Genomic DNA, 16,310 nt, shown 5'->3' with positions numbered 1-16,310 from the left:
ATTGTTGGACAAATGACCTCTTCCATTCTGATTAACCGTTGGACAAACAACCTCTTCCATTCTGATTGGTTAAGTACGATGTCATCTCACAAACCACTGACAGGACAACTTTACAGTTGTATCCCATTATCCTTCTGATGGAGAGAACTCTGTATGGGACCAGGTCCCTGCATTTGCGAGCCACTGAAACAGACAGTCTCGTTTGCTCTTTCTATTGGTGCAGTACACTACATTTTTCACCTAGCACCTGTCGTGACAGCTTTATAGATGTACCCCATTTGAATCTGGACGTGAGCACTCTGCCAGGGACCAGGTCCCTGTATTTGTGAGGATCATCAAAACATCTAGAATATAACAAAGACATCATAGATGTTTTATTCCCACACGGTAGCTCATAGTGCAATCAAAGAAACAAACATGTCATGGCTCATGGTCGTAGTGACTATTTAACAGACCTTCGTGGCAACAAATAACCTTATTACTATTGTTGTTCTATGCAGACAAGTAAATTTATGTGATTAAAATGGTCGTTAACATTCGTACTTCTATGATACTCATTTTGCGGATATTGTAGGCCTCTAAGGCCCATTACTATTCTCTATAACCTGCCTTTCACTTCATATGCCTTTGTACGCTTCTTCTTAATTGAGACCATATTGGTTTCATAGATATTGGGATTTCACTTTATGCCAACAGAATCAATACAAAATAATTTCAACTTCTTATAGGATTAGCAACCTTTAAACCATTTTTACATAAAAGTGTGGAGATTTGACCTTCTGCACAACCCAACAAAGTAGTCATTTCTCGGAAAGCAACCGTATATAGTACACATTCCAAAGTATGCTTGTCATAAGTCGAGGACGGGTCACATAGGAATAGATAGATAGTTTTTACAATATTGCAACCATAGAGCAATATTTCCAAACACGAATGAGGCAGCAGACACTTGGGAATCTATGCTACTTCCATTGAATTAAGGCGCCACACATATTGTGTACCCAAAATACCAGCCAAACTTTCTCAGTGGTTGATGGAAGATTCTTAATCAACATCATAGAAAGTGTAAGTATTCGTAATACTAACTAAAACTAAAATGGAACACATAAAGATATGAAGGAAACAAGAGCAATTGCATCAGACTTTTAGAACAAATCTTTGAGGAGAAACTAATTACTCTTACATCCCGAAGGTGTGGAGTTTTACTTGTAGTACAAAGTGGCATGGTTAATCAAAACATGTCTTGCAGATAACATAACAAGATTAGAGGGGATTGTTGTTGGAATATATGCGTCCACTAGCTACAATAGGACCAGGTCCTTAGCACAGTTAGGATAAACAAAAGAAAATACTGAAGGTAAAGATAGCATACAAAACTTTACGTGGAAACCTCGTTGCTCAAGGGAGTAAAACCACGACCTGTCTCACAGGATTTTCAAACTGTTTTTACTAATCTTCTCAAGCAACAGTAAAACACAGTTTACACCACCCAAGAGATTAACATCCTAATCTCTATTCTAAGTAATACAACCTAATACTTAATGAGCCAAAGCTATGTCTGCATTGCCACTATACTAACCCTCACTGATTAATATAGACTTTTAATGTAAGACACAAAATTTCCCTCAACTATGTTCTTACAGTGATTCACACAAGTTTTGAAACGTTTCTAACACAAGTGAAACGAATTCTACAATGTAAGCACAAATACAAGCAATCAAAATAACAACAGGTTCAGGAAGCAAATCGTCAGTCAATTCAAGATGATCTGTGGATCCAAAGCACCTAAGGTAAACATCGATTAGGATAGTGTCACTAATACCACTGGTACCATCTAAGGTTCAAAAAGTTACACAGGAATAAATGGATGCCTGTGCAACGTTTTCACCAAGATTACGAAAGAGGAAATTTATCTCAAGGATTTATTCACATATAGCTTCCTTATATGTATACGCAGCTATACGGGCTTGGTTGGTAGAGATAGGGGAATCAAGAGTTTAAAAAGTGGAAAGCTATGTAAGAAGAAGAAGGCTATTAATGCATAAACATGTGATATTATCACATCAGAGGCATCTTTGATAACCTTAGCACTTCAATGCATAAACATGTGTTCAAAATGGCCAAATATGCCTCTTTATACTTTTGTTGATGTAATATCTTTTGACGACACCATTTTTCTATCAACAGAAGTAAATTTTGAGGATAAATGATGCTACACACTTCATTCAATACACTGCAAACAGGAATTCTTCCTTTCCAACAAAAAGCATATCTAAGGCAAATCAAGATTACTTAAAGAGTCTACCACTTAATACATCTTTTCTTTAAAGAAATAGCTGTAATATTTTTGCTTGAAATCCTAAAAAAAGGTCCAAAAAATGATTAAACATCATTGAAAACAGTGATTGTTTATCCTTCTTATAACTTATCTAGAAGTGATTAATGTTTCTTCTTCTGTAATTCCTTTGCCTTCGCTGCTTCTTTCTCCTTCCCATAATTATTTTGTGCTCCATCTCTATGATGATTCTTGCAAGCCATATCGGTTTTCCAGTTGAAATCATGAAATATATTATGGATAATCCAATACATAGTCCACTTCCATAGCCCATAAGAGCACCTTTCCAAAAATCACTCTGAACGTCAGAATTGCTTTCTTCATCATCTAGTCTAGATAAGGTATCATTTGTATCTAATACCCGAGCATCGTCACAACTTTTTGAAATGGGAAATCCACGTAATCCATCATTGCCTTCATATGAGTTGCTCTCATAAGTGTTAAATTGTGGTCCTTGAGGGATGCATCCTTGGAGATGATTGTGGGAGAGATTTAAGAATGAAAGATACGTAACAGAAGCCAGTTGTGTATCTCTCCCGAAAGCTGGTTTCCTGATAGGTCCAATGATTCAACTGAAGATAAATCTCCGAATGATGACAGTATATGACCTTGCAGTACATTATGAGATAAATTCATTATGTGAACTGCAATGAGATCCCCCATGATACTTGGAATTTGCCCCCTAAATTTATTACTTGAAAGATCGATAACTGTGTACAAATACAAGATTCTCACAATTTCACGATAAAATCCCTTGGTTGCAACTATAATAGAATCTTCGTAATAAGTATCTCCATGATATCTTGGTGCTCCCATTGATGGATCAATTGTCCTCATGGCTTTCAGATGTTGAAACAAACTCGAAGGTAAGTTTCCCGAGAAGGCATTATAAGAGAGGTCTATGATTCGGAGCTCAGGAAACATGTTCTCAATCCTTGATGTTCTGATGGGTCCATGCAATTTGTTTGATCTCAAGCTTAAAACTAGCAGATCTGGAAGAGCTCCCAACCACACAGGAAATGTGCTGCTGAGGTTATTATTGCCTAAATCAAGAAGCTGCAAGTTTTTGCAATTGGCCAAAGATTGAAGAATTTTCCCTTCTAGTTTATTTCCATGCAAGTTAAGGCTGCTCAGTGAACTTCCATTGCTGAAAGTCGTTGGAATGTTCCCAGAAAGATTGTTGTGGCGCATATACAAAACTTGGAGGGCAGTGATTTTTCCCAAACATGGCGGAATTTCCACGTAAATTGTTTCTTGCCAAATCTAACATTACAAGTGATGTTAAATTGCAAATATCTGAAGGAATTTCTTCACTGAGATAATTATAGGATATGAAGATGTTGTGGAATTTTGTGGAATAGGTAGTGAACCTTGAAGCAAATTGGACCGTAAATTAATAGTATAGACAATCTGAAGAGGAATTGTATCCACACTCGTCAGCATATTGTGGGATATATTAAGAGTTATCAACGACATCCAGTTAGACCATGCCCAATCAGGAATTCTTCCTTGAAGATTATTATTTGAAAGATCCAAGTTGGAAAGTTGTTTTGCAGATCTTAGAAACTCCAATTCTTTCACTTCACATGCGGCCAATAGTAAGTACTCAAGTGACTCAGGCAAAGTAGAGTTAACTTCCTTTTCATCAATAGTATTGTATGAAAGACTAAGATACGAAAGCTGTTTGAGGTCTGAAAAGAGGCTGACATCCACATGAAAATTATTGAAAGAAATATCAAGATCTGTTAGGTTCACAAGGTTTTGAATTGAGTTGGGAAGATGGCCTTGCAACTGATTATTGCTTAAATCAATCAAGTTTAGTGAATTGGAATTGAAATCCTCAAACTGACCAGAAAAGTGGTTATTGCTCAAGACTAAACGACTTAGTGATGGAAGGGAGAAAATCCCTGATGGTATTGTTCCATTCAGGGAGTTATATTGAAGGTACAAATCCTCTATGCGAGTGAGCTTCAAAAGAGATTCTGGAATAGGCCCTCTAAGGTTGCAATTTTGAAGATACAAATAACGCAGTGAAGTTAGATAGCCAATAGACTCGGGAAAATTATGAGAAAAATTCACAAAACTGAGTTGTAACTTCTGGAGAGATGTGTTGTTGTTCCATTTGGTCTTTGGAAAATAACCACTGAGCTGAAAATTTTCCCATAAGTGAAGTGTTTCCAAGTTTGGCAGGTGAAATATAGTCTCAGGTATTATCCCATACAATGTTGTATCTCCCAGCCTAAGAGTTGTTAAATGAGAAGTAAAATTCAAAGGAATGGTGGAAGAGATGTTTATGGAAGTAAGATCTAGCTCTATTAATTGGGTCAAGTTCTGAAGGAACAATTTAAAATCATGAGCTATGAGTCGTAGACGACCATAGAGATGAAGAGACTGCAACTTGGAAATATGAGAGATTTCAGAAGGAATTTGACCAGAGAAATTGGAGTCAGAAAGATCAAGATGTGTCAAGCTCGAAAACTTGCCAAATTCAGGGGAGATATGAGAATTGGAGAAGTTATTCAGAGAAAGATCAAGCCTTTGGAGATGTGAGAGTTGGAAGAGGCTGCTATTGGAATCGATGGTCCTAGCAAGATTGTTGCAGCTGAGGTCCAGTTCAATTACATGGCCAGTCATTTCATCGCATATGACACCATCCCATGAGCAACAATCTCTGCTCATGTTCCATGAACTCGTTTTTGGATAAGGCTCTTGACAGAGATAAGAGGCAGAGGTATCTACAGTAAGTGTGTTCTTGAATTTTAGAAGTGAACTGGTTTGATGTTTGTGAGAGAGATGAGGTAATTTGGATGAAGAAACAGTAAATACTTCATGACAGAGAAAAACAAGTAAGACCACAATTGCATAGTCCATATTTAGCTTCAGAGACTTGTAATAATGCAGTAAATGTGTGCAAATATATATGGACGTAGGGAAGAAAAAAGATTTTTTTAAAAATCATTCAGATTCAAAGACATTTTTTCAAATAAAAAATATTTGCTATAAATTCCAAATTTCACCTTGACCAATAGTAGATTTGATAGGGAAATCAATGTTTGTTTTTCACAAGTCAAATACACAAGTCTTGTTATAGAAATTTCAAGGAAAGCTACATCACACATATTCATTCAATTTGGTGAAAAATTCCAAAGCTTGCAACAGGAAAAAAAGGAAAAAAAATCAAACAAAGCATACTGCTTCTTAGTTATCTTGATTTAGAAATTTATTTATGTGGATCTATTTCTTATTGGACCGATAACTGATTTAGTCAAGCTTTTCTAAGTAGCGTGTTTGCTTTGGTATAATTATAAGATATTGAATAGTTGAGGGGCCTAATATTTAGAATGAGACGTGATTTTTTCTAAAAATAACTTGGTTTCTCATTCGATTGTTAATATCCACATTAGGGTCCTGATTAATCTGGATTCTCGCCATGTAAGGCCTGTTAAAGGGAGAAATAAAACCAAGTTTTTGCACGGAGTGTCCCTCCAAGTATCTTTTTTCTTGCACCTAGAAGTATTAATGCAGTTATTTGAATTATCAAGTAATTGCAATGAGTCTTGCTGTGGAAATTTCAATGAAAGCTACTTAACAGACAAATCCCTTTCACTTTGAATTTTCATGTTGAAATAAATTATTTATGAATTTTATTATCAAAAAGAGAGAGGAAAGGGGGAAAATCAAGTAAGGACTGCTGCCTTCATATCAAATCATCAATCAATTCCAAGTTTACAAAATGTTGTCATTCTTAAGTCAATGCACAAGTTTTTCTTGGAAAATGTCAAAAATATACTTTCTTCGTCCCAAAACAATGTCAAGTTTAATACATCAAATTTACTATTTTAGAAGTAGCTAAAATGTGTAGCAGCAAAGTTTTCTTTAACCTCGGCATGAATCAAAGGTTCACTTGCATTTCCACATTTGTTGTCGTCAATAATTGACAAGTACTATAACAATACTATTATCCATAATTGTGCTTAGCAAGCAATCGAAGTTCAAGTCCGAAACCAGCTTACTAACCAGCTTTACATCTTCTTCTTTTTTATTCATACCTATTTGCAATAAGTGCAATAACAGTGTAAATAGGAATGAGACACGACTAAGTCAAATGACAATGTATCATAGGTCTTCTTTTTTTCAAGGGAAAAGGGGCAAATATACTACTCAACTTTCTGATTTAGAGCAAATATACCCTTGTTAAGAAAACTCATGTGCATATATAATTTATTCATGTCGTCCAACAAATTATTTACCCTTTTCAGTTGAGGGACCTGAATAGACGTGATATTTAGAACAACACGTAGCTTGGATATTTAAGGTACACAAAACACTTTGGCATTTGCTGTAATAGTTTTCCTACGGTATTAGAAGGATATTATGATGCAAGTTGTATTACAAGTGTTAATGATAATAAATCCACTTCAGGATGTATATTTACTTTAGAGGATGGCGTAATTAGTTGGTCATCCAAGAAACAAACTTGTATTTCCCATTCGACCATGTAATTTGAATTCATAGCATTAGTAGCTGCTGGAAAAGAGGCGGAATGGCTGAGAAACATGTTGGATGAACGATATTTTTACCACCCAATACTTGATGAAATTCCTTCAAGTTTTATATTCAACATTATCACTCAAAATTTAGGCTTTTGTAAGTGGACAGAAGGGTATAATGTTAACTTGGAAATAGACCTGGAGCAGTTCCACCCCAACTTCATCTAACTGTTCTTGGTTCTGAAAACTCAGAGGAAAAACCTTCTTCTCTGATGGCTTATATGAGCCCACCACGAGTGAAGGGACCAGGTACCTTTGTATAAATTATGAACAGTAAAACAGAAATACTCAAGGTAAAGACAAGGATGTTTATGTGGAAACCTCCTTACTCAAGGGAGGAGAAAACTACGACCTGACTCACAGGATTTCACCAATGTCTTCACTAACAATGAGAGCCAAGATTTAGATTACAAACTCATGCAATCTAGGAACTAACCTAATAATCCCTTCCCCTTGTAACAACTCTATTACAAGGACAAAGCCTAAGCAATACCTCTCATTTGTGGGAATCTGAGAATTGTCTTCTTTATTTCTTTCTTCTTGTTGGAAGGTTGTTTACCCACTCCACAAACTAACTCAAATTAATATAGACTTCAAGCAAACTCATCAAGACTAACTCTAGCCAAGAACTCAATGACTCAGAATGCAATATGAAATGTATTCCTTTATGACACAAGAACAAATCTTACAATGTTTAGAACATAAGACACAACTCACAATCAACATAACTCAGGACTTTTGTCGGATAACTTTATNCTCCACATGAAGGACGGCTCGAGTCTTAGTTTGAAAAATTCTCTGGGGTGTTACACATCTTCACTAACAATGAGAACTAAGATTTAGATTACAAACTCATGCAATCTAGGAACTAACCTAAGAATCCCTTCCCCTTGTAACAACTCTATTACAAGGACAAAGCCTAAGCAATACCTCTCATTTGTGGGAATCTGAGAATTGTCTTCTTTATTTCTTTCTTCTTGTTGGAAGGTTGTTTACCCACTCCACAAACTAACTCAAATTAATATAGACTTCAAGCAAACTCATCAAGACTAACTCTAGCCAAGAACTCAATGACTCAGAATGCAATATGAAATGTATTCCTTTATGACACAAGAACAAATCTTACAATGTTTAGAACATAAGACACAACTCACAATCAACATAACTCAGGACTTTTGTCGGATAACTTTATGAGGTCCCTTGTTGTTGTAGTGAGGTTGTTCTTGCGTGAGAGAGAAAATGGCCTTTTGCTTTGGAAATCTTGAATGCAAAAACTAGGTTGTTTCTTGTCAAAGTATATATAATATGGTATGGACAAAACAACCTAGTGCCATACCATTGGCTAAGAACTTTGCCCTCTTTTCCCATGCTCACCAACAATGGCAATGTTGGGAGCTTTTATATTTGTTCCCCATTCGGCCTAGGACAGTCATTACTCATGGGACCAGGTCCTCTACCAGGTCTCATAGTTTGTTAAATCATCAAAAGTAGAAAGTAACATTTTTCCCCTTTTGATGATGGCAAACTATATCCACTTTGTTCCCCCTGTCAACGTGTTCTCCCTGTCAATGTGTTCCCCCTATCACTAGCAAGCTTTGAGTTCAAGCACTTCCCCATATTGAAGTACCAGGTGTCATGCATAGAACCTAATTAACCTTAATTAACACATTTCTTCACCCTTTTGATATCATAAAAAAGTATGATCGAGCAGTAAACATAAGTAAATTATCATGTAAGTTGGGCAAATCCATGGCCATTGAGGCAACACTTGACTTGAGTAAATAAGCACAGAGAAGAGATCAAATATATAATATATTAGATAGAGGTAACATCATCAGTATTGCAAATATAAATACACCAGAGAATGAGCATTTGCCACTAGAACTGAGAGACATTGATTAAAAAAATTGGGAAGGAAGGACTTTAGAAAGGAGTGAGTTGTGGAGTACGGGATCACATAAGCATAGTCATACAGGTGTTTTCATTGGCATGGGATGGAAGCAGCTGCTTGGTGAGGGTCTTCACTTTCTCAGCCACGTTCTCATTCAAAACAAGCAGTGCTGAATTCTTGGCTTTCAGGTTTGCCTTCTCATTCTGTGCATCCTCACTGAGAATAGGTCCCTAAGACTTCTCTTGTTGAAGCAAGGCCTTAATCCTTGCTATTTCCAAATCCTTTTTGGTCAGGGCTCTAGTCAAGTCTTATAGGTCCTTTTTAAGCATTTCATGTTGCTCGAGAAGCTCCGACACATGAGACTTGGACTTAGTGCCTGTTCGACCTTCAATGCACTCACATCCAATGACAGTGGTCGGGGAGATAGCTTGCTTGATCGTCCCAACCACCCCTTTGCCAAGAGGCACCTTGAAATGTGCAAAGACATGATTTAGCACATAACCATAAGCCAACCCATGACACCCATCCTTAACAAACATAACCTTCCCCATGTGCTGCAGCATAATTCCCGGAAGATTAATGGAATCATACTTTTTGAGTGCCTCCATTAGAAACAAATCAGCAGCAGAAGCAACGGTTCGTTTCTCTGTCACTACTAAAAAAACAGTGAATACCGACCTACAAATACCGACCTCCGGAGGTCGGTATTCCCTGAAATACCGACCTAAAACCGACATCCCAACTTAGGTCGGAAAAAGCTTGGTTGCTATTCAATACCGACCTCTGGAGGTCGGTATTTACTCACCTCTCGAGGTCAGTTTTTATTTTATGTCGGAAAATTCATATATTATTGTTTCCGACTTCCTGAGGTCAGAATTGGAATACCGACATCCGGAGGTTGGTATTTTAATTTTTGTAATGTTGAAATTCTGACCTCCGGAGGTCGGTATTTTTATTTCTGTATTATTAAAATTCCGACCTCCGGAGGTCGGTATTTTTATTTTTCTATTTTTAAAATTCCGACCTCCTGAGGTCGGTATTTTTATTTTTGTAATGTTGAAATTCCAACCTCCGAGGGTCGGTATTTTTATTTTTGTAATGTTGAAATTTCGACCTTTGGAGGTTGGTATTTTTATTTTTTTATTTTTGAAATTCTGACCTCCGGAGGTCGGTTTTCTGCTACAAAACAAGCAACAAATTGCTGCAATTTTTAGTTGCCCACCTGCATATTTATACCAAAACAACCCAAAGCCAAATAAACTTCATCCAACCAAAACAACACAATATTTTCAACATATACATTTAACTATTTCAAAATAAACTTCATCCAACTTCAAAATAAACTAAAATACAATCAAATTAAACAATTCCAAAAATATAGAAGTCTAAAATGCCAAATAGTTACAACTACTCCTCATCACCCTCACTCTCCTTATCAGACTTATCATTCTCATCACCTTCATGATCAGATCCATCACTGTTGGCCGAACATGGCGGAAGAATATTTCCTGATTCAAAAAGAAAAGTTAGTTGGGCCTGAAGCACTGGATACCTCTTGTTCTCTACCTCCTTTGCTGCCGCAATCTCCTCCTCTCTCTTCCTCTCTCTTTCTTCTCTCTTCTTCTCTCTTTCGGCTACAGCAGCAAGCTGGCATTGAGATAAGCTATCTTACTCTCTATTGCAGATATTGTCTCTCTATCCCCGCCATCGAAGCTTGAGGAAGATGAACCACAATACCAAGACTTCTTCTTCTGATACGCCTTTTCTGGATAGCCATAGACTGAACCTCTAATCGGTTCACCAGCACTCTGTTTCCAAAGATTCTCATTTTCTTCTTGTGTAAATGGTATGTCCCGACTCTCAAGAGGTAGAGTACTACGATATTCCTGAGATATTCGTATATACCTATCCTGTAATTTAAACAACGAACTCTACGAACAAGAATGTAATATATACAAGGAAAAGAAAAAAAGATCTAGTTTGAATGGAGTTCTTACATATGTCTCTTGAGCACGTGGCTCAATCCATCTTTCTTCTTCTGTGGGGTTCATACTCTTCTTGACGTGAGTAACCTTGAACATCTCTTCTATAGGTACCGGCCTACCAACTCTTTTTCCTACAAATAACATATATAGAATTTGATCTCATTAATCTCCAAAAACTACTTATCAAAAAAGAAAAAAATTATTTTACTAAATTAAGAAAGTATACCATTCCTTCCTTCCTAGTAACCTGGCTAATAGCTCCACCAGTGTGCAAAGAGCCTTCCTTTTCTGATGCGCAAGCTATCTTCCCAATCTCACTCCTCTTTTTAAAATTTTCATCAGTCCGGTAACATAAACTTAGGAATTCTATTTTTTCTCCGACAGTCACAAAATGTGCTAGAAAGCAACTTTGAAGCTTTAAGTTTGAAGTTCACTTGAACATCTTCCTCATGTTCGGGAGCCCATACATAATATTTCTATAATAAAAAATAACTAAATATTTATTGTTCAAATGAATAGCGAATTTAAATGTATATGATGTGAATTTAATTGATATACATTCTTACCTTAAATTCGTTGAACATCTGCCCTTGGGTGTTAAGTGGAATCGAACTCCAATTCGGGTACACACCATTATAGTGAGTTCCGATGCACTTTAAAATAATCTTTGCCATATCCACATCTGGACGTAAGCTGAAATACGAGTTCATTGACAAAGTAGAGTAAACAAAAAATAATCAATCAATTAAAATATAAATAGATAAATGAAAGATGAAACATAATTAAATCATACTTGTATCCTTATGGCTCGATGACGAGTCTCCGAAAATTGTCTCTATTGCTTGGCTGAGGACCATGTGCATCTGAGTGCTGGGTGGTGGGAGTATTAGGCTCTGAGCCATTGGATTCAAGATGAAGATTGGAAAGTCCAATTCATCCACTATTACGATTCAAACTATTGCACTGACTAGCACTAGCTGATGGTATGGTAGACCCACGACCAAGATGTGAATAGCCATGCAATGTATGGTAACCCGAACTAGGTACCACAGTGCGTGTAGATATAGTATAACCATATTGTGGAGCCACATGAGTAGAGGCATTATGTGACTGGTGTGCCGAGTGAGTAGTTGAAACTGACGCTCGTTTTGAAATATTAACTCGAGAGGGCTCATCAGATATCACGACCCCAGTGGGCCTTCTCATAGCATTGGCCTTAAATTTCTTTTTTGGATTAGCGGATTTTTTTGATTTACCCTTGTCTGTATCTACCATCTATATCAATTAAATATAAAAATTAAAACAAAGTAGTGCAAAATAATGTTACAATGTCGAACAAATATATCAAACAAAGTTATCATAACATAAGGCTTAATCCAAATAGTCTTTCACAATGTCGAAAAAACGCTAAAACTACTAAAATATAAAGTATACTCAAATATGAATAGCTAAAAATCTACCAACTAAACATACAAATTGTTATTTATCTTTCCCCTGGGGCATTTCACTTTAGCTTATGTTTAACTTTTTTGGCTTTTGGAATTGCTTTTGAAAACTATTGCATTGTTGTTCAATTTACTAGTTATATTTCAGAGAAGTGGTAATATTGTCCCTAAACTCTTTTTCTCCATTTCCAGTCAAATCACTCAGTTTCTGCAAATTCAATGATCAATAAAGGGAATGTGTGTTCACATGTTTCAGAATATCTACCTACATTACTTAAAAATCAATGTAAGAGGCTTACATTGAACTGTAACTTGTGAGATTGAACTCTTTTCTATGTATTAAACTTTGCAATTCTAAGGATTCTTTGCCATGACTTATGAGCTACTTGTCATTAATTGAGCTAAGTGTCAACACTAGATGGACACAAATCGATCTTGCAAGAAAATCAATTTTGTTATCAATAGGATCAACTAGTGTTGGTACTTATGCTTAACAAACACATTATTCCTAAATTAAAGCTTAATATCAACACTAGATGGACACAAATCGATCTTGCAAGAAACGTTAAAACTACTAAATAGTCTTTCACAATGTCGAACAAAAGTTAAAACTACTAAAATATAAAGTATACTCAAATATGAATAGCTAAAAATCCACCAACTAAACATACAAATTGTTATTCATCCTCTTCGGAAGTTTCTTCATCATCTATCCATTCACATGCATCATCTTCGGAAGTTTCCTCCTCATCTATCCATTCATCCTCTTCGAAAGTTTCCTCCTCATCCTCCTCCATATTTGTTGGCATATCTAACTCTTCTCTATTAACTTCTTCTAAAATGTGATCAGGATGCTCCAAATTCATTTCTAACTTAGCATCCACTACTTGATGAACACTTGATATTTCATTTTGATATGAAACATCCAATTCATTCTCAACTTCCACTCGCCCCATCAGTTTTGTTTTGATTACAACCCACCAATCAGACTTATCCCTACGCAACAGATAAGGAGCATAGTACACTTGCTTAGCATTCTGTGCATTAATAAAAGGATCATAAGCCTCATACTTCCTAGTGTGCTTGACTTCAATGATATTATGTTGCTTAAGCTCCCTCGTACCTCTTGAAGTTGGATCAAACCACTTGCATTGGAAAAGTACTATTCTTTTGATTGGCCAACCCGAATACTCCAACTCTTGAATCTCCTGTAGGACGCCAAAATAATCAACATTCTCATTTTGATTTCCATCATCACCTTTAACCCAAACAGTACACCACTATTATTAGTTTTCTTATTCTTTGAGTATTTCTCTATGACAAATTTAAAACCATTTACGTTATATTGGGACATTGTGTGAATTGTAATCGGTCCCCAAGAAATATCCTTGAAAAATTGATCAAATGTGGCGGCATTTTCTGAATTGTAGACCTATATATAATTAGTAAATTAAAAGCAATGTTAGTAGAAAGAAGAGTACACTAATCTCTTAATAGGTGTATATATTACAACACTTACCCAATTAGTATACCATGTTATAAATGATGGAAACACTTGATCATGACCATATTGGCTCACAAAATAACTGTAGAATCACATTGAAATACAGTTAGTTTCCTTAATAAAATCGAAGTTGAATATATGTTGTTTACATATTTAATATTCTTAATCTAAGAAGGGTTGGACTTCTGGACAATTCAACAAGACATGAAGTTCTACAGATTTTTTCTCCTTTTCGGTAAGTTTGTGCAATGTACGCTTTACCCGATTGGTTGAAGATTGATAATGATTGTATTGCAGGATCATTCCCAGTAACATCATGTCGATTAGGTCTGTTTCTCAAACACAACACATAATCATCAAAGTAGTAAGAACAAAAGTAGGATCTTTCTTTAGCTAGATATACTTGAACCATACAACCCTCCACCCTATGTTTATTCTTAATGCCCCTTTTAGACTTGTCAATGCTCCTGTAAAATTTTATATGAGATATATAATTTCAAAATATATATATAAATGATTTATGAAATAAGAATAAATGTGTTATAGTTACTTACCGCTCAAAAGGATACATCCACCTATATTGAACTGGACCTCCTAGTAGAGCTTCATGAACAAGGTGAATAGGAAGATGTTCCATCACATCAAAGAACCCAGGTGGAAGAATCTTCTCCAACTTATTACTAATAACAACTATATTTTTGGCCATCCGAACCAGATTCTCTACTCTCAATGTGCTGGACCACAAGTCTTTGAAGAACAAACTGATCTCTACCATCGGTTTCCATATGTTTTCAGGCAATCCACAAAAAGCAATCGGAAGTAATTGTTCCATGAAAACATGACAGTCGTGACTTTTCATCCCATGTAATATTCCACGCTCAATGTCAACCCTCTTTCCCAAATTTGAGGCATATCCATTTGGCATTATCAAGCTTTCCACCCACTCATAATTTTTTCTCTTTTGTTCCATTGTGAATGAATAACTAGCCTTGGGCTTAAGTAACTTGTTGTTGGCAGACTCCTGTAAATGCAACTCCGGTCGTCTACAATGTTCTAGTAAGTCAAGTATAACCTTAACATTATCTTTTGTCTTGCCAGTTACATCCATTACAGTGTTGAACAGATTATCAAAATAAGTCTTTTCAATATGCATGACATCAATATTATGTCTAAGCAAATTATCTTTCCAATAAGGTAACTCCCAGAATATACTCTGTTTAGTCCAATTATGTGCAACACCATACCCATCAAATTTGTACGGTGGTTCCTCAGTTACCTTTGGAAAATTTTGAACCCTTTCCCAAGTATCATCATTGGGGGTGGACCATCTCGTTCAGTTTTATTCTTTTTAAATGCATATGTCTTTCTCCTAAACTCATGATCAGGTGGCAAGAACCGACGATGACAATCAAACCATGAATTTTTTCGGCCATGTTTTAATGTGAATGATTTAGTATCTTCCATATAGTATGGACATCTTAACTTTCCAGCTGTCATCCATCCAGAAAGCATTCCATAGGCAGGAAAATCATTAATAGTCCACATTAAAGTAGCACGCATGTTGAAATTTTGTTTACGAGAAATGTCTCATGTTTCTACCCCCTCAGACCACAACAATTTCAACTCATCAGTCAAAGGTTGTAAGTACACATCAATCTTGCTTTTTGGATTACTCGGACCAGGAATGACATAATTTAGAAATATATATGGACTTGTCATACACATCTCAGGTGGAAGATTATACGGTGTAATAAACACAGGCCAACAAGAATATAGTGCAGCCCCAACTGAAAAAAGGGTGAAACCATCCGCACACAAACCCAACCTAACATTCCTTGGTTCAGCGGCAAAATCTGGATAAGTTCTATCAAAATGTTTCTAAGCCTCTCCATCAGATGGATGACACATGACACTAGGTGGCCTTCTATTTTCACGGTGCCATCTCATATGAGGAGCAGAGCTATTTGATGCATACAACCTCTTCAATCTTGGTATAAGAGGTAAATAATGCATCACCTTAATAGCAAGTTTCTTTCCGATAGAACCAGTCTTATAGCGAGGGTGACTATAAAACTTACAAGACTCTAGATTGACATCCTCCTTATAGTATAACATGCAACCTTTTTCACAACAATCAATTCTTATCGAGGAGAGTCCTAACTTAGACACCAACGCATTTGCTTTATAATAAGAATCAGGAATCTCTATATTGGGATCAACTAATTCCTTCATAAGATCTATCATAGAGTCCATTGCTCCTTGAGAAATATTATTGTCAGATTTGATACTTAACAATCTAACTGCAACAGACAATTTAGAGTGTTGACTCCCGTTGAACAAAGGACTACTACAATCACGCAATTGTTCATAAAAGATGTTTGCTTCTTCATTAGGAGCTTCTTCTACATTTTCTCCTTGTTCAAAATCAGAATGCATCCCAAAAGCATCATTAATCATATCTGACATTCTAGAACCTTGGAAATAATTATGCTCGGTAGATCTACTACTTTCACCGACAACAAAGTTATTAAACATAGTGTCACTTTCAACCTCACCATGGCTAGTCCAAACTGTATACCCTGGTTTGAATCCATTCATCA

At 36.2% G+C, this 16,310-nt stretch overlaps 1 protein-coding gene and 1 pseudogene across 1 annotated transcript; both read right to left on the bottom strand.

Moving 5' to 3' along the window:
- Window positions 1-2,307: 2,307 nt before the first annotated feature.
- On the bottom strand, window positions 2,308-3,526 carry LOC125861299 (receptor-like protein 9DC3; annotated as a pseudogene).
- Window positions 3,527-3,616: 90 nt separating this feature from the next.
- LOC125861298 (receptor-like protein Cf-9) lies at window positions 3,617-5,206 on the bottom strand. Its single transcript, XM_049541230.1, has one exon. The coding sequence runs from the start codon at window positions 5,204-5,206 to the stop codon at window positions 3,617-3,619; it is 1,590 nt and encodes a 529-aa protein (XP_049397187.1).
- Window positions 5,207-16,310: the final 11,104 nt, after the last annotated feature.

This window comes from Solanum stenotomum, chromosome 4 (assembly GCF_019186545.1).
Source record: "Solanum stenotomum isolate F172 chromosome 4, ASM1918654v1, whole genome shotgun sequence".
NCBI lineage: Eukaryota > Viridiplantae > Streptophyta > Magnoliopsida > Solanales > Solanaceae > Solanum > Solanum stenotomum.
This window is presented reverse-complemented; position numbering and strand designations above follow the sequence as displayed.

What these genes read in the sequence shown, in the direction of transcription:
- LOC125861298 (XM_049541230.1), bottom strand. Translation starts at nt 5,206, where the DNA reads ATGGACTATGCAATTGTGGTCTTACTTGTTTTTCTCTGTCATGAAGTA.